The sequence below is a fragment of the Pyxicephalus adspersus genome, chromosome 11 (genome assembly GCF_032062135.1).
Source record: "Pyxicephalus adspersus chromosome 11, UCB_Pads_2.0, whole genome shotgun sequence".
In the NCBI taxonomy this organism is placed as follows: domain Eukaryota; kingdom Metazoa; phylum Chordata; class Amphibia; order Anura; family Pyxicephalidae; genus Pyxicephalus; species Pyxicephalus adspersus.
The window spans coordinates 14125368-14148849 of NC_092868.1; the positions used below are offsets into that span (position 1 = coordinate 14125368).

The window sequence follows — 23482 nt, forward strand, 5'->3', positions numbered from 1 at the left end:
TTTTTCATTTTTCCCTAAAAAGGGGGGGCTGTCTTATTTGATGGCCCTGCCTTATCATCGGGGAAACACGGTAGTGGCAGCTGGATAGGAATTGAAAAGTTCTCTCTGGAGTTTTGCTCCAAATTCTTCCACTGTGGTCTGGCTGGGAGTTGAGGAACAGGATGTTTAGGATAGGAGTGTGATGGTGGAGTCTGGGTCTTTAGGACAGTGATTATCCCATTCTTTCCTTCTTTATTATATTTGCATAAATCTGCTGAAAGTAAGTTTAGGGTATGGGGTACATTCACTGAGAGGTTGGGCAGCTTAAGGTGTAAAGGAGGTTGCAAGGTAAAAGGAAGGGGATTGCCACCAAGCGTGTCATGTTTAGGGCACCAAAATGGCCAGCTGCTCCTGCTTTAGTTTGCTTTTCCTTTAATATGCTGTTTTGTGCTTATGGTGAAATTTTCTGTAAAACAAGTATTTCCACTTTCTACGTTTTTGTTACAAGAAGGCCTACATCATCCTTCCCTCCCCAGCTTCTTTTAGCTTCTTAAAGGACTTTTACCACAAGCTCCAGCAGCAAGATACCCCCCTGATTTCCTCTGCTGTGATCAGATTCTCTATCACCTTCCATTCCTGTGCATTAATACTCACACCTCATCAGAGGTCTCTATTCAAACCCTTCTTAATACAGGCCTTTTTGATCCACCGTCCTCCTTTGTCTTCAGCAGTGTGAATTAATGGCATGGCTGTAAGAGCACTTCCATTATTTCACATATATTTGTATGCGGGTATACATACTTGTATCACCAAATTCATCCCTGGTATCAGGTCAGAGCAGAGACCACTGGTGTGATCTTATGTTCTTATATGAGGGTAATAGCAAAACAACTTGCAATGAAACCCCAATGGCTATTTTTAATTTTTTTCTGATTTCGATCAGCTAGGTCATACATAGGATAAATGACTATGCCCTGATCTGGCAGATATCACAAAATGGAATATGTAAATAAAAGCATTCTTTATATTTTAGTAACCTAGAATTTCTGTTTTTATCTTTTTCTGTTTTTCGGGGAGCATAGTAAAGAATGGAGCTTCGGTGGTGTTCTGTTCAAAAGGTATGACTGTTACCACGTACAGTATAAAAGTAATCCTTTTAAATCACCAGGACTTCAATGATACCCAACCATGGTGCCAAAATATGAATTATGTAATATTTTTTATTATATATTATATTCTAATTAGTTATTGGCTGTTATATGCCTACAGGAGACAATGAACACATTTCAGGAGATTGTAATGTACAGCATATTTTTATGTGCAGCAGTTAGATGGATATAAAATATATCACAGCTCACAGAGTGTAGTTGTCATGTATAATATACTACACAGATCAAGAAGTGTAGCATTCACAAGTATGCACTGTATAGAGTGATCATGTAGTGCCCCTATACATTCATATCAGTGCTGTAGTGTCCCTTATGTTGGTGGTCATTGCTGAAATCCCTCTTATTTTTGTGGTCAGTGGGATCTAAGTAGATCTTTGATGTCAGAGTACTTGTCTTGGAGAGGTAAGGCAAGGCTGATCCCACATTTCCATTTGCCATTTCTATTTCTGCTGTATGATAGTGGCAGATAATGAAAACACTATTGGGTAGGAGATCACTCCGACAGATGGGTAATGCTAGACTCATATGCCCCGGGTACTAAGGTCTATGTTGGGCTTGATGTTTGGTTTTGAAAATCAACCAAACACTGATTATAAAATGGCCATATACCAATTCATAATTGTAATAAACTGCAATGTTTTCTTGAAGACATCTGTCCATTAGGGATGATCGAGCAAATTTTTTAAATTCCGTCTCACGGCGAATTGGGTAGTTCTCGCTTACCAAACATGTAGGCGAGAACGGCCTTTGTAAATTCTGCCAGCGAGACCGAATTTTTGGGACCTGCAAGACCAATCGGGAGTGGAGCTGCCAGCTTCGCTACCCTGATTGCTCTTGCAGCCCTTTACTAGTTGTATTTGTTCTTGGATATAGTTTAACTATCCAAGAACACAGGAGTCCTGTGTTCCTAGATAGAGAAACTCTATCCATGAATACATACTACAGGGCCGCAACAGCAGACAGGGGAGCGGAGCAGCTCTGCTCCCCTGTTTGCTGTTGCAGTCCTGTACTTTGTTCCTGGATAGAGTTTCTTGCCCTCATTCTGACCTGTAGTGCCCAGGGGTTGCTTACTGGCAGGAGGATTCCCACGGCTGTATTTATAAATGCAGCCGTGATAATCCTCCTATAGTGATTTCCGATGGTTTCGTGAAATTTTACAAACACATCAGAACTTCGCTCATCCCTATTGTCCATCCTTTATGACATGTAATACCCTTGGATCCAGTGTCAGGTGGGGGTAATATACATGTACATGGCTGTTTTACAAAATAATTTTTTATAATTTGCAGAAGAGACAGCCAGTGAGCTTGAGAATGAGCTTTCGGAATGTGGACCGGGGTCTGCTGTCTATGTGTCTTGTGATGTAACCAGAGAGGATGATATTAAGGTAACCTTGCTCTATTTCTCTTTTATCAAAGAGAGTTTCTTATTACACAGAAAAACTTTCCTGTATAGCCTTGAGATGTCTTTTAAACTCTTTTTTTGCATTCGGTAACTGTAGGTCAGCTATTATTTCTATTATTTCCAGTTTATGCTTTGGCTGTAGTAATATAAAAATTAAAGCTTGGCACTGGTATTTATTTTTTATCACAAGACTCAGGATATGTGAATAATATAGATAGGAATGTAAATGTAAAAAAAATGTATAAACAATGCTAAAGCAACCCCTAACAGAATGTATGGAGATTTAGCAGAAAGTAGGATTAAACACAACAAAGTGGGTGGAATTGTACTATTACAAAATCTTTCTTGACCTTTTTTACATGGGGGAACCCTTGAATCAGCTTTAAGGTCTTAAGCTGCGTACACACCTGCAATTTTTCTCGTTGGAAAGGATCTTTCACGATCCTTTCCAACGAGAAAAGACTGCAAGATGCATGAACGATGCTGTACATACAGCACCGTTCATGCTCTATGGAGAGGGGAGGGGGAGAGCGACGGAGCGGCACCCTGCTGCGCGCTCTCCCCTTCCCTTTCATTAGGATCGGTCGTCGTCCATCGTCCATGGATCCGCCAGGACGGTCGTCGGACGATGGACGACGACCGACTGTACACACGGCAGATTTTCGCCCGATAATTGGCCGATACCGATTATCGGGCGAGAAAAATTTGCCGTGTGTACGCAGCTTAAGGGAATTCCTGTTATAATTACTATACCGGCAGATCATTGTACATTAACCTGGTGGTCTATGGGAAGAATGTCACCCTAACAGATAACCAAAAAGAATATTGGTGTCCGTGGTCACTGGCCTGTGAGGCACACATTGCTCTTTGATCAAAGAACCCTTAGCAATCCCCAGAGAAACAATAGGGATCCACAGACACTTGGTTGGGACCATTGTCCCTGAAAAACAAATCCCCAGATTTCTGATTTACCACCACTCTTTATGACAATGGTCACCAGGACATATTGAGAATATAAATCTTTTTTGTGCAAACACAGGAAGTAATGAAACCCCGACATGAAATGTAATGCTTTACCTTTTTTGGAAAAGTTAAGTTTTACATACACTTTTACAGATAAACAGTATGATAGAGACCAGACACCTAATACACATTATGCCAACATCCCAAATTTAAACTAAATTTATTAGCATACATTCAATGACATTTAATTTTTCCTTAATAAAACTCCATATTTATTTAATACAGTTTCAAAACTCTCCCACATAATATTGTGGGGAAGAAGAAAGAAGGAAAAGAAAGGAAAAAAAAGTTTGTCCTTTTTTTTCCCCACAATGTTATGTGGGAGAGTTTTTAAATCGTAATGAATAAATAATGGTTAATTATGTAAATTAATTAGGTTTTATTGACTAAAAATGATTATCATTGAATGTATGCCGATAAAAGTCCCTAAAAGACTCATAATTTAGACATATTTCTTTCTTAGATATACACACACTTTATTTAAGGGCCTGACTCATTACAAGAATTGTGGAACTCCCTATTAAACTATATGACTGGGAACACAAAAAAGTACTAAAAGTATAAAAGTAGTATAAAGCCTCACTTTTTACAGGGACAGACAAATACATTTCTTTACAGACCCTCCAAGAGGTTAAACGCAAGTTTTTACTAATTCATCAGGATTGCCTACACAAGTGCACAGATTGCTTTAGACATTATGGGCCTGACCTAATAAAGCTCTCCAAGGCTGGAGAGGATACACGTTCATCAGTAAGCTGGGTGATCCAGCAAACCTGGAATGGATTTCTTTAAAGTCATTTGTTAGCAAATGTCTTCAATCCTGGACCAGATCCATTCCAGGTTTTTTGGATCACCCAGCTTCACTGATGAAAGCATATCCTCTCCAGCCTTGGAAAGCTTTAATAAGTCAGGCCTTAAATGTTCAGCTTCTTCATTTTTTATACCACCAAATGTGATGACAAAGTTTTCGTCAGTGCTCACACATTCACAGGAGTAAGGAATAAATATACAAACATAGAATTCTGGGAGCTGTTCCACAGAAATCCTTTTTTTATAATAAAAGGAGTCAAAACACGATAACCAGTTGTCAAGTAAAATAATGATAGAGGAACTATCTGTCATAACAAAGGCCAAACATTCTGCCCTTCTATTTATTATAAAAATGTTTGAAACAATCATAAGGTCTAAATTTGTTTGCTGGAAAAATAACATTAAGCTACAAGACAAGACACCTTTGGGTGGTCCGATAGAAGACTGTAGACAGATGAGCAGAAAAGATTATAAAATATTAAAAAACACAATTGGAACATTATAAAAAAAGGCCATGTAAAGGATGAAGATCAAGTGAATAATAGTGAATAAAAGTAAGGTTCCCTCATCAACTTTGTAATGTTTTGCTTTGAAGCCAACATTGCCATCTTTATCAGTTTAGTATGGAAACATATTGATCATTTGTGTTGTGCATAAAGCTAAAAAAAGAAATCCTGATGATACATTAAAATTATTTAGAAGTTTTCTAGTTGTGATTCCATCAGACAAAAGCCAGATGAGGAGAGTGGCAATGTGGTGGTCATGGACAGAAACCCATTTTAATTAATTTTCCCTTATAAAAAATGGGTTATATAATGCAAAATCACCACAAAATATAATACAACTTCAAAAAAAGTTCTAAAAAATTTGATTTGACTTTTCAAATGAAAATTATAAATAAAGATACAGCTTCTTTTTTGAAGCGTTGCTACCTTGGCCCTATATTGTATGCCCTGCTAAGTCTCCTATTAACCCTCCCATGAAACCAAGCTGGGGTATTCTTAATAAGTTACAATACCTTATAAAAGTATTTATCACCCTCTGTGCATTACAACCTGGAATGGATTTTGAGGGTTAGCACAATACATTTGCACAACTTGTCTACCACTTTACAGGTGCAAAGTATTTTTTTTTATTGTGACAACAATAATTAGGAAATCATGAGAATGCATAGGTACTCACCTCCCTTCATCAAAGTCAATAGTTTGTAGAGCCACCTTTTGCTGGAAATACAGTCTCTTGAGGTATGTCTCTGTTAGCTTGGATGTCTAGCCATTGGGATTTTCTTGCATCCCTCAAGGCATAGCTGCTCCATCAAGTTAGATGAGTTATGTTGGCGTACAATATTCTTTAAATCACAACAGATTCTCAACAGGATTGAGATGTTATTATTGCTGTCTTTGTTGTACTTTTGATTGTTGCCCTTCTTGCCTGATGGAGGGCATAATTGCCATATTCTTTTATTCTGTATGTGGCTTCCTTAGTGGTGTTGAAGAGTCAGGGGGCCTTCCAGAACAATTTTATTTAAAGCGGAACTAAACCCTTACATTTAATCCTGCAGGTCCCTCGATGGCGCCAGTCCATCCAGCGATCCGGTCCTGCATCGTCCCGGAATACCTCTTCTTCAGCGCCGGATGCTGCCATCTTCATTCTTCTCTAACTTCTTCTCGGTTTTCATGGCATGTCACCCGATCTTACACTGCGCAGGTGTAAGATCAAGTGATGTAGCTTGCTGTAAAGGGCTTGCGCTTGTGTGAGATCGCCATCTCTCTCCCTAAACAGAAAAATGCCCCTTCTGCACATGTCTGAGATTAGGGCGTCCGCAGAAGGAGCACCCAGAGCCTCCCGGGATGCATAACATAGGTATCCTGGAAGGCTCTGCACTCCCATTCAGTCTTGATGGCCTAGGAGATCAGGACTAAAAGGGGGGGTGCTGTACTATTTTTTTTTAAAAAAGGGTTTTGCAAAAGAAATTAAAAATTAATAAAATTTTCCCTTTACATAGAAGGGTTGTCTTCCCTTGTAATGTGAAAATGTTGAGTTTAGGTCCGCTTTGATGTATGTAGACACTTCGACTGCACACAGATATCTAATAATCTAATAACAACGAATGAAAAAAACAATAATAATTATTCAACTAATTACGTGACCTCTGAAGTTGGTTGTCAGTCCAGGTCTTATGTAGCATACATACATATGTACCCACAACAATCTTTGCATACATACACACACACACATCAGCTATTTAATTTTACAGTGCAATGCACTGTTCTTACATACAAAATGGGATATATTAATAAATTATTCACCTGTCGGCTGTATGTTCACTCAAAGCCATGTGACCCCCCCCCCCTATACATTGCTTGTTTTAATGTATATTAAATCTAAGTCTTATTCTGCCGCCTAGTGGCCAATTATCAAAGAGAACAGCAGTCACCATAGTAAAAGTTGTATCTTTTTCTTTTTTTATTACATTCTTTATCTATCATATGCAATAAAATGGGTGTACAGAAATTCAATCACTTGCAAAGAACATTTTTTAAAACAAAACACATAAAAGAACAAAAAAAGAAATATGTGCCATGAAACTGCTATTTTTAATTTCAACTCAGCTCAATTTATAAATTATTCTCCTATCAATTCCCTCATAATATTTATTTCTTATTCATTTTCTTATCGTGACAGCTGTGCACTTATTATGATTGGCCACTAGGTGGCAAAACGAGTCATTGATTTAATAGGAACTGAAAGGAGCAGTGTAGAGAGATTCAACCATCTGTCAGCAAATTTCAGAGGTATTATCAGGGTAAATATTTTACAAATATAGCCTAAAATGTCATCAGCTTCTCATGATCTTGCTAATATTTTGCCAACTTTTTTGAACCCTCTATTGATGTAAAAAATAGAAAATAAATGAAATAAATACTCTAATAAATTCCATTTAAAACAGAGGCTGATGGAAGTAGCTGTAAAAACATTCGGACAAATAGACTGTCTGGTCAACAATGCAGGATGGCGTAAGTATTAAATGTAAAGTATAAACCAGTAGTGTTTACTAAACTTGAATCACATTGAATCATACTATCTTCTAATAATTAGTGGCACCCTAACTATGGCTTTATAGAAGACACAAAATACTACAGAGATATTCAGTGTCTGAGAAATACAATAGTAAAAAGGTGTTTGCCCCATTATTCATTTCCTTTGTTTTAGGTTGTTAAACAAATTCTAATATCAGATTACAATAGATACCGTATAACACCACCAAAATCACAAACAAACTTTACAGTAATCTTTAAATAAAAATATTAATATGCAACTTTCCATGAAATAATATTTAGTTATTCTGCCTAGAATGTTCCTGTGCAGTTATAATCTGACAACACTATGGGGTGTATTTGTAAAGCAGTGAATCTGACATTCCCTGATGGAGAATCATTCCGGCTCATGTGTTTCAAAGGCGCAGTAAATGATTCTCCATCGGGAAAATCTTCAATGAAGTTCAAATCCAATGGTAAATAAATGTATATATTGACCCCTCCGTGCCTTTCTGGCTTTGTTGAACAGATTACATCAGCATAACTGATTCTGAACAGTTTCAACACAGTTCTTGTGCATTGATACATTAATATTCACCCATATTGTATTCACCTGATCAACCCTGTTAGCTAAAGTGATACATCCTATGTATTTTTTTAAAAAATGGGGGTATCTGGGATGATGGGGGAAATACCAACCAAGGGAAAGTAGGGGTAGGGTAGGAAGGGGGGAAGGGTGTCCCATCTATTCGGATACAGACTTAAGGAGGTTGCTTAGGACCAGTTTGCTGTTTTATAGTGTTGCATATATTTTAGCTAGAGGCTCGATATGGAGGTCTGGGATTTGTGAGCCAGCAAATACATCAACTAGGGTTCCCGTTTTGGGACTACGGTTGATGTTTGCAAACCTTTGATAAAGTATGATTTAGTGAGCTAGATAGCTTTTCATTAATGATTGTGTTTTTCACCCTAACCAGTACCTCATGGGACGGGAGAATCAGTTCTTTGCAGTGTTTGGCTATTGTCTGTTTAGCCGCCAGTAGGATATAGGTGCACAGTTTGAATTGTGTAATGGTGAGAGTTGAGGGCTTGAAGTGTAGCAGGGCCAGCCAGGAAATTTAGGTATGTACACATGGATACATTTATACATTTTTGTTGGAAGATCAAAACCCAATAGATATAAAATTATGCACATTTAATGGCAGTCATGAGAAATGCTATGTAGGAATTCCACATGCAGTACAATACCAAACTTACTTGTTGATCCAGGATCTGACACACAGGGCCCTATTTAATAATCCAAGGCTGGAGAGGATACACTTTCTAAAGTGAAGCTGGGTGATCTAGCAAACCTGGAATGGATCTGGTCCAGGATTTAAATCTTTTGCTAAAAAAAAGAAAATGACTTTTAGGAAATCCATTCGGGGTTTGCTGGATCACCCAGCTTCACTTTGGAAAGTGTATTCTCCCCAGCCTTGGAGAACTTTAATAAATCAGGCCCAGTGTCCCTATTGCAATTTGTTCACTTCTTGTCTAGTGAAAACATTGTTTCCAGAAAAGGTAGTGAGGGCAAGTGTTAGGGCTTTGACCCCTGGCAGGTGGCACAGCATTACTCAAGGCGCAGAGTATAAGTGATGCCTGGTCTTCGCTAGAGCAACCCACAAAAAGTGATGGGCCAGTGATGACCAAAATACTTTGCTACAAAGATTTCACCAGGCTCTCCCCTCCAGGCATAAGCAGGATCATATGGCTATGGTGTAGGGACTGTTAGTAATTACGGGACAGATTGGGTCAGAAATTGTAGGGACAGACAGATTAGGGTGCAGGCTGACAGCCGGCACATATCAAGGACTGGACGGTCCGGGGTCAGGGCATATGGCAGGCAATAATCAGAGTCAGGACAATCTGAGATCAAGGCAGGCAGAAGACAAGAAGCAGGGTCAAGGTCAGGCCAAAGTCAGGTTTCTGTAAAATGGCAATCCGGCAGAATATACCAGAGTTTAATCTTCTCTGCTGCATATCTCTGTGAACACCAACTAAGGGACAAGCTGCAGATAAAGAGGGGGACACAAGAGCAGAACGTTAACAGCAAGTATCCCTAATGGATCTCTAAATCAGCAATAAAAACGGATTCCAGTTCTTTCCCACTCTATCCAAAAAGAAAAGGAATAGTAAAAAAAGCATTTTAGCTAATAAGTTAGCATTTCTGTTCTGTCTATCCTACATTAGCTTTTGGTTAGACATTAGGTGTGATGAACAGGACAGGTAAAATCCTTTTTGGTGTAACTTAATAGGAAGCTGGTAGTTCATTCAACTCATTAGTGCCACCATAAAAGCTGAAATATTAATTGTATGTTGAGTTGACCTTCAACTGACCTAAAATGCAATGGTTGACTACATCTACACAATTGTTGCCTGACTACATAATACAATTGTTATACTACAAATAAGGCTTCTGCAGTTCTATCCTTCCATGTTTTTACAAATAACATCCTCATGTGATCTACTAACACCCATGATTTCATGTTGTAGCTCTTCTGCTTTACTGATTAAAATGTTTACTCCACATCACAAATAGAGTGACCTGCCGATTTGTTTTGCTTTAATTGTTTCATAAATACCTAATTCAAATTGCTAAAACACATAAGACAATATTCAGTTTTATGTCTTTGTTCACCGTTTATTTTAGATCCTCCAGAACAGAGAATTGATGACACAAGTGTTCAAGGGTTTCAAGAACTTTTAAATCTGAATCTTATTGGCTATTTCCTGACTGCAAAGGTAAAATTCACATGAATTAGATACAGTACAATAGTTTCTATCTCCACCACAATGATAGAACTCCTATTAGGTGACTGTACAGGGAGTCCTGGGGTTACATACAACATAGGGACTGTAGGTTTGTTCTTAAGTTAAATTTGTATGTAAGTCAGAACAGGTACATTATTTTAATAAATGCAATTAGAACAGATGTTTGTCTCAACATATTATTAGGCAGCGTGGTATCAGTTACTGTATAAAATCTTCACTGTGAGATAAAAAAAAATCGAGCCTAGACATTCATTAGCTTCTGGAGCAAGCTGTGCTTTGATATGCAAAAAGAAACAACTGCAGAGTTTGTCTTGGTCATTAAAGAGTTACAAGAGGCTGCAGAAGAGCTTAGTCTCATTTGTGTTTACCAAAAAATTTCTTCTGCAAGTCATGCAAACTGCTCACTCCCCCCTATCAATCCTCCATATTGCACACAAACAAGCAGGGAAGCCCGTTTATATCTAAGAGTCGTTCATATGTTGGATGTCCTTAACTTGGGGACTACCTGTATGTTAGAAAATACCAGCGGTTTTTAGTATTTAACCATAGGGTAATTACCTTTTTAGTACTCTAATATCAGCAGTTAGGTTAATTGGCTTCCCCCGAATTGACTTTAGAGTGTAATAATGACGTATTAATAATGGTGGGAGATTGTGAGACCCTTTAAAGCACAGCTAATGACAAGAGTATGGACTTTGTAAAGCGCTGTATAATATGTCGGTGCTATATAAATATCAGAATTTAGGAAATTACGCGTATTTTTCATTTCACTGAATCCATCCTTCAGGCAAGTTTTACTTTTCACATTGTGTCTGAATTTTAGTCTCTAGTCCAGTGTTTCCTAACCAGGGTTCTGTTGAGCCCCAAGGTTTCTCAGAGGTTGTTAGGGATTTGAGCAAAACCTGCCTCTTAGTTCCTTTACCACTGACACCATTGATCTTAATCTTGATCTTAAGAGTGACATTTTCATTGGCCAGCAATGTAAGATCGTAAGAGTCATTCTTCCTGCAGACCACCACACTAATGTACTGTGAGCTGTGGATATAGTAATTGTAACAAATATAATTATATATATTTCAAGACCTCCCCAATGAGAAAGATTGATAAACAGTTTATTATACCTATAGTGAGATTCCTTGGTTGCAATGCATTTACATTTTTTACCCCCCGAAAACATTTACTATTGCTATTTATTTTTGATTTTTATATTTTAGTATGCTTTGCCTCATTTAAGGAAGACACAGGGAAATATCATCAATGTCTCAAGTCTTGTTGGAATCATTGGACAGAAACATGCCATACCCTACGTTGCTACAAAGGTAGTATGACATCTGCACTCTGTATTTCTGTATTGCAGTTCATTGGGACTTTGAGAAACTCAAGAAGAAGATAATATGTGCCATCATGTTAAAAAACATTTTTCTCAGCAGTTGGTGATTGGAGAGGTTAAGTAACTGCAATTAAATACAGATAGCCTGTAGGAGATAAATGTAAAAAAAATCTGGTATTAGAATGCAGGCTTGGAATTATGGTCAATGAAACATATAATAATATAAAATATACTTACACTATTACTTTGAGGTTCATTACAATAATACCCCACATGTGTGCTCATATATCAGGTCTCTATAGGTTTACATTAAACATCCAAATTTTTGGACAGAATAGCAATGGGCAAATCTAATCTGAAAAAAAAGTTTAAAAAATCAAAGATATTAAATGAAAAACATGTTTTTATTAGCAGATACCCCGAGGTTGTATTGCCATACTTTTTTATGGTAACTATTTCCATGGCTTTATGTTATATATAGATAGGTGGGCTTCATGATATCTATGTCAGTTTAGTAGTTATCCCTCTAGAATGCTAGCTGAGAACAATGCAGTTACAGGATAATCCATGCAGACTTATTTTTTTTATTCAGCCTAAGCAGACTGATAAATACGCATTGGGAGCTGTAGTTATTAATAAAAATCAATGTAAAGCACGGGGGGTACAGCCTTCATAAGTAGTGCCTGTTTATATGCCTGGCATGTAGTCACAAACTATACATAAAAGCAAAAAAATTTGTTTTTATGTTTTTTATTTAGCATTTATATGTATGTTCTCCTGGTACCTGGAGGTTTATTACAACATATAGTATTTTGTAGGATTCTTGTTTTGCCCTATATGAAATTGTTTTGATTCGTATGTTCTGGAATACTTTATGGAAGCCATCTACATTCATGCATATGCAGAAATAGAGACCACAAGTAAAATACAGCACCAGGAGACGTTATTTAAATCAGCGTATTACAGGAGCAATGTGTTGATTTTAATAAACCCTCCTGGTGCTGCATCCTGTTTGTGGACTATAATTCTACATATGTATAGACACAAAGCCCAGCAAGTTTAAGAATCGCTGAACAGGAGGGAGTGTGGCTTCTGGCCAGTCCTCTAACAACATCTGTTTGTGATTTAGGATATCCATTTTGATGGAGTACATTCTGCTTACCCAGGAGATGATGGAGATATTCCACTCCCATAGTTAAGGTGTATAGTTTCATTGTAACATATTGAGGTGGTGTAGGGGCTATTATACCAAGGTAATGTAAATCTGGTGTGGGTAAAATCACAGAATAATAAGCTTTTACAGGGGACTAAGTATACTGCAATACAAATCCTCAGATTTCACTATATTGATGGTGTGGTCTACATTTACATATATGATTGTCTATATTTAGGAGTTGCCTCCTTTAACTGCTGACTTAAATTCCTGCAGACTTAAGCTGCTTACTCACATGCAATTCTTGTCATTGGAAAGGATCTGTCACTATCCTTTCCAACGATAAGAACCGCACGATGCATGAACGAGTACTGTACATACAGCACCGTTCTGCTCCATGGAGAGGGGAGTGGGAGAACGACGGAGCGGCACCCTGCTGCGCGCTCTCCCCCTTTCCTTGCATTAGGATCGCTCGTTGTTCATTGTCTGTGGAATCCGCCAGGACGGATCCATGGACGATGAACGACCCGGGCTGTACACATGCCAGATTTTCGCCCGATATTCGCCCTTAGCCGATTGTCGGGCGGGAAAAAGTTGACGTGTGTACGTAGCTTTAGGGTCCTTTAGGTAAAGATGGTTTGGTAGGGATATCTTAGAGGTCTATTGAGGTAATCATCATATAGGTACATAGCCTTATTCTGTATTTCTTTTACTCAACTTTTACCTAGAGATATCCATACATTGCCTTATAAATGGAAATGGAGTCGTATGAGGTCCATAGGAATAAAAAATCATTCCATTACAATTTCCCTCTCCTACTCCTTTTAGATTGTAAGCTCTTTAGGACACTGTTCACTCCTCCTCCACTATCATTGTTTGTATTTGTCTGTCTTTTTCAACCAGAGCTGCATAATATGTTGGCACTATATCAATTTTTGTTGTTATTATTAATGATAATCTTAATAATCATACTTTTGTCCCTTTATTCTTTTCCATTGGTATCCACCGGCTTAAGAGTCCCTGGAGTTTCCTGATTGTGTTGCAAAAGCTAGGCAAAGCATTTTCCAGGAATTCACATAAATGTACTAAACATAGTGGGTCTGATTTATTAAAGAAGTAGCTAGACTATCGTAGAAGAACCTAGATAATGAATTTAATTAAAATCATTTGCTATTAGTTGGCAAATATTTTCAATCTAGGACCAGATCCATTTGCTGGAACATTCAGGTTCTCCCATAATAGTCTATCTTCTCCAGTCATGGAGAACTCTAATATATTAGGCCCACATACTGGGTCTGCCTAACAAATCTGATTTCAGATTATATTTTTGGACTTGATACAGGAGGGAATTCTTTAGCAGTACAATCAAAGCTTTGTATCTCTGAGGCCAAAGACATTCAAAATCTTCTGCGACTAAGAAAGAAATTGTAGCGAGTTTTGTGAATAAGAAATGAGTCTCCCGGAGAAATGTTACATCTGGTTTATGTTTATAGTAAATCTATGAAAAATAGTTTCCATTTCTCAGAGCAATTTATTCCCTTTTTATTCTGTGATAATAATCTCTAAATTATGAATTGTCTGAGATCATTTTTAAGAAAAGAATATTCAAGGGGATGGTGCCTGTGTATATCATGAGAAGAGAAGTGATTGCAATATATTAACATTTTACAAAACAATTTCAACAGTGTAAACTTACTTTTAAGATAAATATTTCTAATAATAATCTGTGAGATTTATATTTGGCTAGGATTTTGGAGAGAGTTATTGAGTTAACAGCTGCAATATATTAATGTTTCTTGTTTACCTGCCAAAGGATTTGTAATTCTCTGCAGCCAGTTTTGTCATTTACACACATTTGTTACATGCAAAGCCATACAGGTGACATGCATACGGTCATGAGAAATAAAAGTACTCTCTTTCAATTCTAAAATTTTATGGGACATAAATAAATAAATAAAATCATCTGATCCTTTGCAGGTTCGAAAATTATTTAAATCTAACCCAAGGTGCAAAGTAACACAAAACAGACTCTACCATGTCATTATTTATTTAACAATCAATTGCTCACTCCCACTGGCTTACTTTTCTCTGTGTTCCCGCTTCCCAATATTATTTTTGTTAATACAAAATACATATATAGCGCCAACATATTTTTCAGTGCTTTACAAAGTACATAGTGATGTCACTAGCTGTCCCTCAGAGGGGGTCACAATCTAATTTCCCTACCATAGTCATATGTCTTTAATATAGTCTAAGGTCAATTTTGGGGGAAGGCAAATAATCTAACTGCATGTTTTTAGGATGTAGGAGGAAACCCACAAAAACACAGAGAGAATCAGCTAACTCCATGCAGATAGTGTCCTGGCCGAGATTTGAACCTGGGACCCAGCGCTGCAAGGGCCAGAGTGCTAACCACTGAGCCACCATGCTGCCATTTACCATGCCACTATTAAGCCAAATGTGAAAAACTAAGCACACCCTTAGTAATAAAGTAATAATTTTCTGCATAACCTTTTCAGTCCCCCACATTGTTGTGGAGAAATTTTAGCCCACTCTCCTTTAAAACATTGCTTCAGTTCATTGAGATTCAATGAATCATTGTTGATGCTATGCCAAGGAGAAAAGACAGCACACACACCTGAATTCTCCAGACCAGAGAAATGCCAAAACTTTTATTTTTAAAGAGATGTTCGCACTTACAGATGATAAGTTAATCAACACACACTGCTTCTGTATTTTGACTTAAACTTTGTAAATAAATAATAAAACTGCACAATATACAATGTGTTGGTGGTAATCTAAGTTTATATTTACTTCATTTTAAAGCTGCGGACGGCCAGTTGATTGTTATGTCCTGAGTTGCAAAACATTTTTTTATTTTTCTCATGACTGGAGCATAATCAGCAGAATATTTAGGCAAATCTCTTCCCCTTCAGCCCCCTTTTGGACAATGAAACATTCTCATCACCCATAATCAGGGTGTACACCCTGGAAAAAGTTTGAGTTTTAATTTCTTCAATGAAAGCATAAGAGTAGTATTGTACTGCCAAAAATGTGTTTTAAATTCTTTCTCAGCTTGGATAAAAGTCTCTAATAGCTGAACTATCTATCTACACATATTTACCCCTGGTACTCCTTATAATATATGTAAAAATAAAAAAATATATATTGAATATATTAAAGTTCATGCTAGTGTTTCTCAAACAGACCTCTGATCGTTTTGAAGGAATTTTGGTTGAATGGAGGAAAAATGTTCGTGGTCAAAACCAAACTAAATCCTAACATTTGTGAGACCTTAAATGTTCATAATGAGCAGCCTTTGTAAGTCCATTGCTAAGGAATACTCATTTCCAGTGGGTTGTAGTCATTAGAAGAATTCCCAGGATGCCCTTTTCACTACCAAGGTTCTGGATTCGTGAAGGATTGACTAGATGGTTATTATTTACTAGATTCTGCACAGAACTTGTACATTGATCACATGTTCAGCATGGCATTGCATAGCTTTTTTATCTTGTTTTCTTTAGTCTGGTAGCGGAGTTTATATATAATATATTTTATGATAAATTCATACTTTTATCGGAACTAACTTTTTCTGGACCAGATTTGTCTCATCAATTAAAGGGGAAAATAAAAATCTCACAGAAATAAAAATGTCTTTATATGTTTCCAGATAAAGAGGGCCTTTGAAAAGTAAGTTAGTAAGAACAAATACTCCTATTTCTGTCTATAGGAGATATTGGGAAGTGGGATACAAGGTTCTTTCTAGTTGTTACAGGGTGTCCAAAACCATGCACACAATTTCCCTGAATTATTTCTTTATGTTGGAGATGTTGGGGGTCCTGGTAATCCCCATGTATTTTTTGAACCTGACTTTTAGAATATGATGGGGGATATTGCACACAAATACACAAGTATAAAACGTTAATCCTCTTTCCTTAATCATCTTAATCATCTGCATTAGAAACAATGGAAAATAACTGGCTACCACGGCATGGGCTTTCATACCCTATCTGTGGAAACAAACCAACTCGCCACCCTAGACCTGTGGTTTCCTAAAATAAAGTAAAGAAATATATCCTAATGAAAGAGATTTTATGCCCCTGCACTGCCAATGTGGCAAATTCTGCTGGATTGAATTCCGAAGCTTGTCAGAATACTGGACTCTATTGGGCAACTAATTGGGGTCTCTGTCTCCATCATCATTGCAGCAACCTCAGTACATTGCTGTACCTTGTGACTGTCTTATATTTGTTTTACATTGTGCATAATGATCTGTTTATTTCTATAACAGGGAGCAGTGACTGCAATGACCAAGGCGATGGCGATAGATGAAAGCCAGTACAGTGTAAGAGTGAACAGGTAAGCTTTTACATTTACGATATTAAGTGGCTCAGCAATTACATTTGGATCATTTTATATAATTAGAAATCTGATACAGCCATAAACAGATGTTATATTTTACTGTAAACTGATCTTGTACTTGGTGGTAATCCCCAGCCCTGTGAGGTTTAAATAGGTCACAACTCACTAGTTAATAAGCAGCTTATAACGCCACAATAATAAAAGTCTATATGCAGAATGAAGATCTGCTCCTGTGAATGATGGTTTGCTAAAGCTTGCCTACACAGACCTTATTGACTGCCTATGGAGCTGTGAGCAGACATTCACACTCCAAATATAAATGTACTTATCACTCAAATCCAAGATCTAGGAAATGTAATAACTCATAATGTTCCCCACTCTGCAGGTATTGTGTCTTTAGAAAATGTATGGTTTGTTGATTTTTTTAATAAAATCCTTAAGCAGTAATGCCCATAAAAAAACTATATTCTATATAATTAAAACAAGAAAAGGGAAAAAATTAATTCCTAGACTAAACTGAAAAAATTTTTTTATTTTAGTTTTGATTAAAGTAAACAAAGGAATAAGTAGATATTTACTACTGCATACATCAGGGTTGTGGCTTTGTACAAACAAATGGGTGTAGCTGGGATAGTAGGAATTACTGGGCGTGTCTGGGCGAATTTGGCCGGTGCCCAGGAATAATGAACAAGATATATGACTATGAAAGATGCAGAGACCGTGGGCCTGAAGCTGGGTGATCCAGGAAATCTGAAACAGATCTGGTCAAGGATTAAAAACATTTGCAAGCAAATAGTAAATTACTTTTAGGAAATCCATTCCATGTTTGCTGGATCACCTAGCTTCACTGATGAAAGTGTATCTTCTCTTCTCCAGTCTTGATAAGCTTTATTAAATCAAGCACAGTATGTGTATACCAACAAATATTCCCTACAACTATTCAACTTCATTGAAAGAGATCAAGGAATATAAATTCCAAATACATACACAAAGTTACTGTATGTGTTTCTTTATCCTTATCAAGTACACTATTTTATAAAGTACAGTAAATACATTCTGCATACAGATGTATTGTTGAGATATCTGGCACTGTATTTAACATGTAGGTAGCTAGGATTCTCTCCACATACTTACCCAACCCATCTCCTGCTCCCTTCTCCCACTCTCCTTCACTCCTATTTTCCCATCACACCATGACACAAACTCAGTCCTTGTGGAAAAATGGCCATAAAGACCTCTTTATTGGCATAAATTACATTTTAAACATTTTACAACAACCAAATATTTCAGGTAACAACCATAATCACATCACACAAAAAATAACAAATAACCATAACTAACAATAAATAAGTAACAATAACAATTACACTTTTTAAAACTTTAAATCCTTTTTACCTTTTAAATGTACCCTTTACTAAAAACTACGATTGGAGCCCGCAGAGACACCACTCACCATTCCACCTGGAAGAGCTGCCAAAACCATCACATTTTGTTCTCAGATGCAAAAAACCATTGGCTCGAAAACTAGTACACTACTTACAGACCCCCCTATAGAACCTATAAACTACAACCTTTTGGAGATCCTGCACCTACGGTGGTTCTCCCTTTTGCCACACCTGTTTAAAGATGCCCTCCAAGTACCCCAACTGCCACTCTATATCCAACCCTCAACTGTAAACTGGGGCGGGCGGGAAGCTTGCTCCCTCTCCTTCCCAAACTTTCCCTTACTTCCTCTTTCCTATTTTAACCCCTCCTTATATCCTCCCCTTTCACCCTTTTCACTCCAACTTTCACCCTATCCCTCAACCTCCCCTAGCCCCCTGGTCATGGCTGCCTTTCACCCACCTCCCTTCATTCGGCAGCTCCAGGCTGTTCTTGTTTATAGTGCATCTTCTCATTCCATGTTATCAGCCATGTTAGACACTATTATTGGTTCTTGTAGCCTTCTACAGATGTTAGGCAGCAATATTATTATTATTTTACTTTATTTTTAAAGTGCCAACATATCACACACAATAAATAGGAGATGCAAATGACAGGCAGGTGTAGGAGGAGAGGACCCTGCCCAAAAGAGCTTACAATCTAAAAGGTGGGGGAAGTAGCACATAATACTTTATAATGTTTAGCAGTAGCAGGTTTTTCCGGGCTGAGCATTTCTGCCATAGCAAGAAGAGGACCAGCCATGATGTTTCCAAGTTCTTTTCCTGAAATCACATTGTAAATATATAATTTAGGTATTATGTAGGCCGATGTCCCCATTTTAGAACCGTTCTCATCACCGTTCTTTGTTCTTCTGAATTTATTACAATTATTTCATCAATAATGCACCACTCTACATCTTATCGTCGTACTGGAGTAGATTGTTGCAGAAAATAAAATCATTAAAAGGTACCTTATATTAAGAATTGAAAAATGAAGGGAAACTTCAGGCAAATGGCTATTTGTGAAGGATGTATAATAGAGCCAAAGGATTTCTCAATTTGTCTACCTAGTCTTGTGGTTTACACAGCCTTGCTTTAGATCTGAAGGAACATAAGAAGCCGATCAGCCAGTGCTCTCCTATTCCCTCTGCCTGGTATAGGCTATGAATGGACCCTCATTTACAATGCTGGGGTAAGCAATGACGTAGGTCCCCTAGACCAAGGATAGATATGCCCTACAGGGAACATTCACAGGGAGAAGGAGGCTGTGGGAGTGAGGCATAAAGTAAGTAAATGTCCATCTTCTGGTACCCCCTAGACATACACAAGCAATTAGCCTTTGCAGTGCATAGGTGGCTCTATTGCAAGGTCATTTATTGTTCTAGAGTTAGGCTTTAAGGAATAAATTGGTGTCATTACCCCATCCCCTGCCCGTTAACAGTGTCAGTCCTTCAGTTTCCTATCCAGGAACTGAGCACTAATATGAAACTTCTTTCTTGTGATGCCATTGAGATACATAGATTTCAGCAAGTGCACTTCAAGTGACTCTATGAGCTGCTCTGATTTTTGCACAGCTGCAGTGTTTGCAGGATATTAATAATAACTCCCTGTTTTCATTGTTGCCTAGAATTGCTGTTTTGAATTCCTGTTTTTCTATATTTAGCAGTTATGGATCATAGAGATTACAACAAAGTCAACAGCTTGCCCGAGAAAAGTGAGGCATTTGTGTTTTGATTACCTATATGACCTGATTACAATGCAGTAATATGGGAATTGTGTTTGCATGGAAATGATGAGATAATACTGAGTGCATTAACTTATATGGGATCAATATGTGTATTTATAGCATATCCCCAGGAAACATATGGACACCACTGTGGAAGGAACTTTCCAGTCAGGCTACAGATCCTGATGCCATGATCCTGGGAGGGAAAGATGCCCAGGTAAGGGAGTAATCGCTACAAATGTACAACCTTAAAATACATCATTGTAGAGCCACTGCTATGAAGACAGTTTAGAATTAGTTAGGGCCTAGAAAAAGAAAAACACTTGTTGATCCAATATAAATCCAGTGTTTTCCTAACTTTCTTTTTTTATCTCCCTATCCAGTCTTCTAGTACAAAACACCCATCTCATATCCTAACATATGGATAATATGTTCTTTTTGTCACTGGGAACTGGGCAGGGCTGTTGACTGTCCCTGTGATTTCATTCATCACAGTCATAGGCTCACACTGGCCATCAGGGTTCACTTTAATGATTGTATGAAATTGATTTTGAAATGAAGTATTTCCATTCAGAGCCATCAGCCTAGCATATTATAGGCACGGGCCCAGGGGCAAATGCCCCACTGCCTTCCAGCCTACTCTCCCTCAGTATAAACTTGGTTGTTCATTTGATCATTTGTATAACATTGCCATTTATCAGCCAAGCCATATATTATTATTAATAATAATAAACAGTATTTATATAGTGCCAACATATTACGCAGCGCTGTACATTAAATAGGGGTTGCAAATGACAGACAGATACAGACAGTGACACAGGAGGGGGGGCTGCCTCGAAGAACTTATATAATTGAATTCTCATTTTTTTGTATATATCAATCACCTTCCTCCTGACCCAGTGCAATATAGTTCACTAGATTGCTTGGTCATGTGTCAAACATCTTGCAGGTGATCTGCATTCTCCATTCACCTGAACCTGGACAGATAGATTTTTGACAAGCAGCTGGGCGATCTAACTGTGGGCAGCACAGTGGGGTTTGCAGGTTTTTCATGGAGTTTGCATGTTTTCCCCGTGCATGCGTGGGTTACCTCCAGGTACTCCGGTTTCCTTCCTCATTCCAAAAACATGTAGTTAGGTTAATTGGCTTTTCCCACAAATTGACCTTAGACTGTATTAAAGACATATGACTATGGTAGGGACATTAGATTGTGAGCCCCTTTGAGGGACAGTTAGTGACATGCCTGTGGACTAAAACGCTGCATAATATGTTGGCACTATATAAATACCGTGTAATAATAATATTTATGCTGTTTATACAGACATAAGTGCAACAAGCATTCTCATATATTATTCTGTGGTTAGTAGTTCTGCCACTAAGTGGTAGTGTTGTGCTCATTGCTTGTGTATTGTTCTTATAGCAGAACTAGAATTGTTATATAATTTCCTATCTCCAACAAAACAACAGCTCAGCCATATGTCTTGATTTGTAGGATTGTAAGATTCCTATCTGCTGCAGCTTTACAACAGATACCTCCGTGGATTGGGTAAAAAAGTTCATAAAATTTGGTGGTGCCCTGGGGAAGAATATTTATTATTAGGAAAACATTATAATAATCTTCTTGCTTTGTGCTGTAAAAAGTGAAATTGTTTATTATTTACCTTACACCAATATTTGTTTTCCACTCCCACTCTGTTTCTTTTGTTTCAGTTACTTGGACGTATGGGCACGGCTGAAGAGTGTGCCAAGGCTGTGCTTTACCTGGCAGCAGAAGCCACGTTCTGCACGGGCATTGATCTTCTGCTCAGCGGTGGTGCTGAACTGAACTATGGCTGTAAGAACCAACAGAAGACACCAAGCAGCAACAACTGACTGTCAATGGAGCGCATGGTCACCTGAAAAAAGAAATGGAACTTTTTTTAAAAACATTTGAACATGTGTGATATATAGGAATGAAAAAACAAGAAAATGGTAATAGTGTACTGTGGAAAAAGTAAGTACACCTTTGGCCTCAAAAGCGGGTAATGCAGAAAATCCTTTTTTTGAATATCTGGTTACATGACATTGTACATTTTTTGACCAATATCCATGCTTTTTTCCATCAGTTGCAGGAAGTGTGTGGGTAAAATGTTAATTTGTATCAGGGCTTGAAATAGTGGATTACCTTGTGTGATTGGGGTCATTATTATGTTCAAAGGTTTATTCCCAATTCACACATTGTCAGTTATGATTTTCATTGCTTCGAGTATATCCCCATCATTTGAACGAAGATCCTATATTTTATTGTTATATTTTGACAAAGTCAACACTTTTTATGAAGTGCGTGTCACATGACTGTAGATAGGACTAATACCATCCAATCAAATTCCAGATCTCAGTTTAAAGTTTACACATGCAAGTATGAAATGCAGCGGGTGGTATCTATGGGCCTTGTTAGAATATTTCTGTCCCTCCAGATTTTGTGTGTGCTCCTATTATATAAATTGCAGTCCACTGGAATCTATGACAACTTTCGCTTTCTCATACAAGAAATCCAAGCTTCTCTGAAAACTTTTACTAACTTTATTTGGCTAATAAAGGTTCTATCCTTAACATTGACATTTTCTGCACTGATTAGATAGTAGAGATAATGGATAAATACTGTGTGACTACTTAGGAAGCTTAAAATAATTTTGGTATAAAAAAAAAACCTTAACACCATTTTCAAAAATATTCAATATGTGGAAATTTTTCAACCTTTCGAAAATAATTTAAACTCGTATTAACGAAGAACATATATTAAAGGGACGCTGTTACTTTTTTTCCTTGTTTGTTAAATACATAATTTTTACATCAACAATGAATAAAAATTGTTACAAAATGTTCTCCATGTCTCTATTCCTCCATATCCCATTGCCCAAGTATATGCACCTTACCACTCACCAGAGGTTTTATATAATTCCTGTACAAATCCTTCAACACAGCTACAGGTGTGGATTTCTGGATATGTGAGTAGGTGGGGAAGGGACTTGGGCTCATGATGAATGATATAGACTGGCACCAGATATGTTCTACCACCAAATGCTGTCCGGCTAACATACAGGCACAGGAAATCTTAAAGTAAAATTCAACCCATTATATTTACACGTTTCTGTTCCAAGCACCACCATCTTCTTATTTCTTCTCTTTTTGTAGACGATATTCTGCCACCTTGATTGGCTGAGCCAGGATGACGTAACCTCCACACAAGTGAATTAATTAATTTCTGATAGGTGTT

The 23482-nt window shown here is 37.6% G+C and overlaps 1 protein-coding gene and 1 long non-coding RNA gene across 2 annotated transcripts in view; one reads left to right on the forward strand and one right to left on the reverse strand.

The window, feature by feature from the left end:
• HSD17B14 (hydroxysteroid 17-beta dehydrogenase 14) overlaps positions 1-23090 on the forward strand; it is a 24792-nt gene extending 1702 nt beyond the window's left edge. Inside the window, exons 2-9 of the mRNA XM_072426762.1 lie at positions 1062-1097; positions 2438-2535; positions 7336-7402; positions 10113-10204; positions 11449-11553; positions 17009-17076; positions 20347-20443; positions 21937-23090. Of these exons, the coding sequence (XP_072282863.1) occupies positions 1062-1097; positions 2438-2535; positions 7336-7402; positions 10113-10204; positions 11449-11553; positions 17009-17076; positions 20347-20443; positions 21937-22098 (725 nt within the window). The 3' untranslated portion in view covers positions 22099-23090. The remainder of the gene's footprint in view (positions 1-1061; positions 1098-2437; positions 2536-7335; positions 7403-10112; positions 10205-11448; positions 11554-17008; positions 17077-20346; positions 20444-21936) is intronic.
• The window catches only part of LOC140341201 (uncharacterized), a 29167-nt gene continuing 23975 nt past the window's right edge, over positions 18291-23482 (reverse strand). The window contains exons 3-4 of the long non-coding RNA XR_011922828.1: positions 21888-22121; positions 18291-19283 (exon numbers count right to left, since the gene is read on the reverse strand). This is a non-coding gene — a long non-coding RNA (uncharacterized lncRNA). The remainder of the gene's footprint in view (positions 19284-21887; positions 22122-23482) is intronic.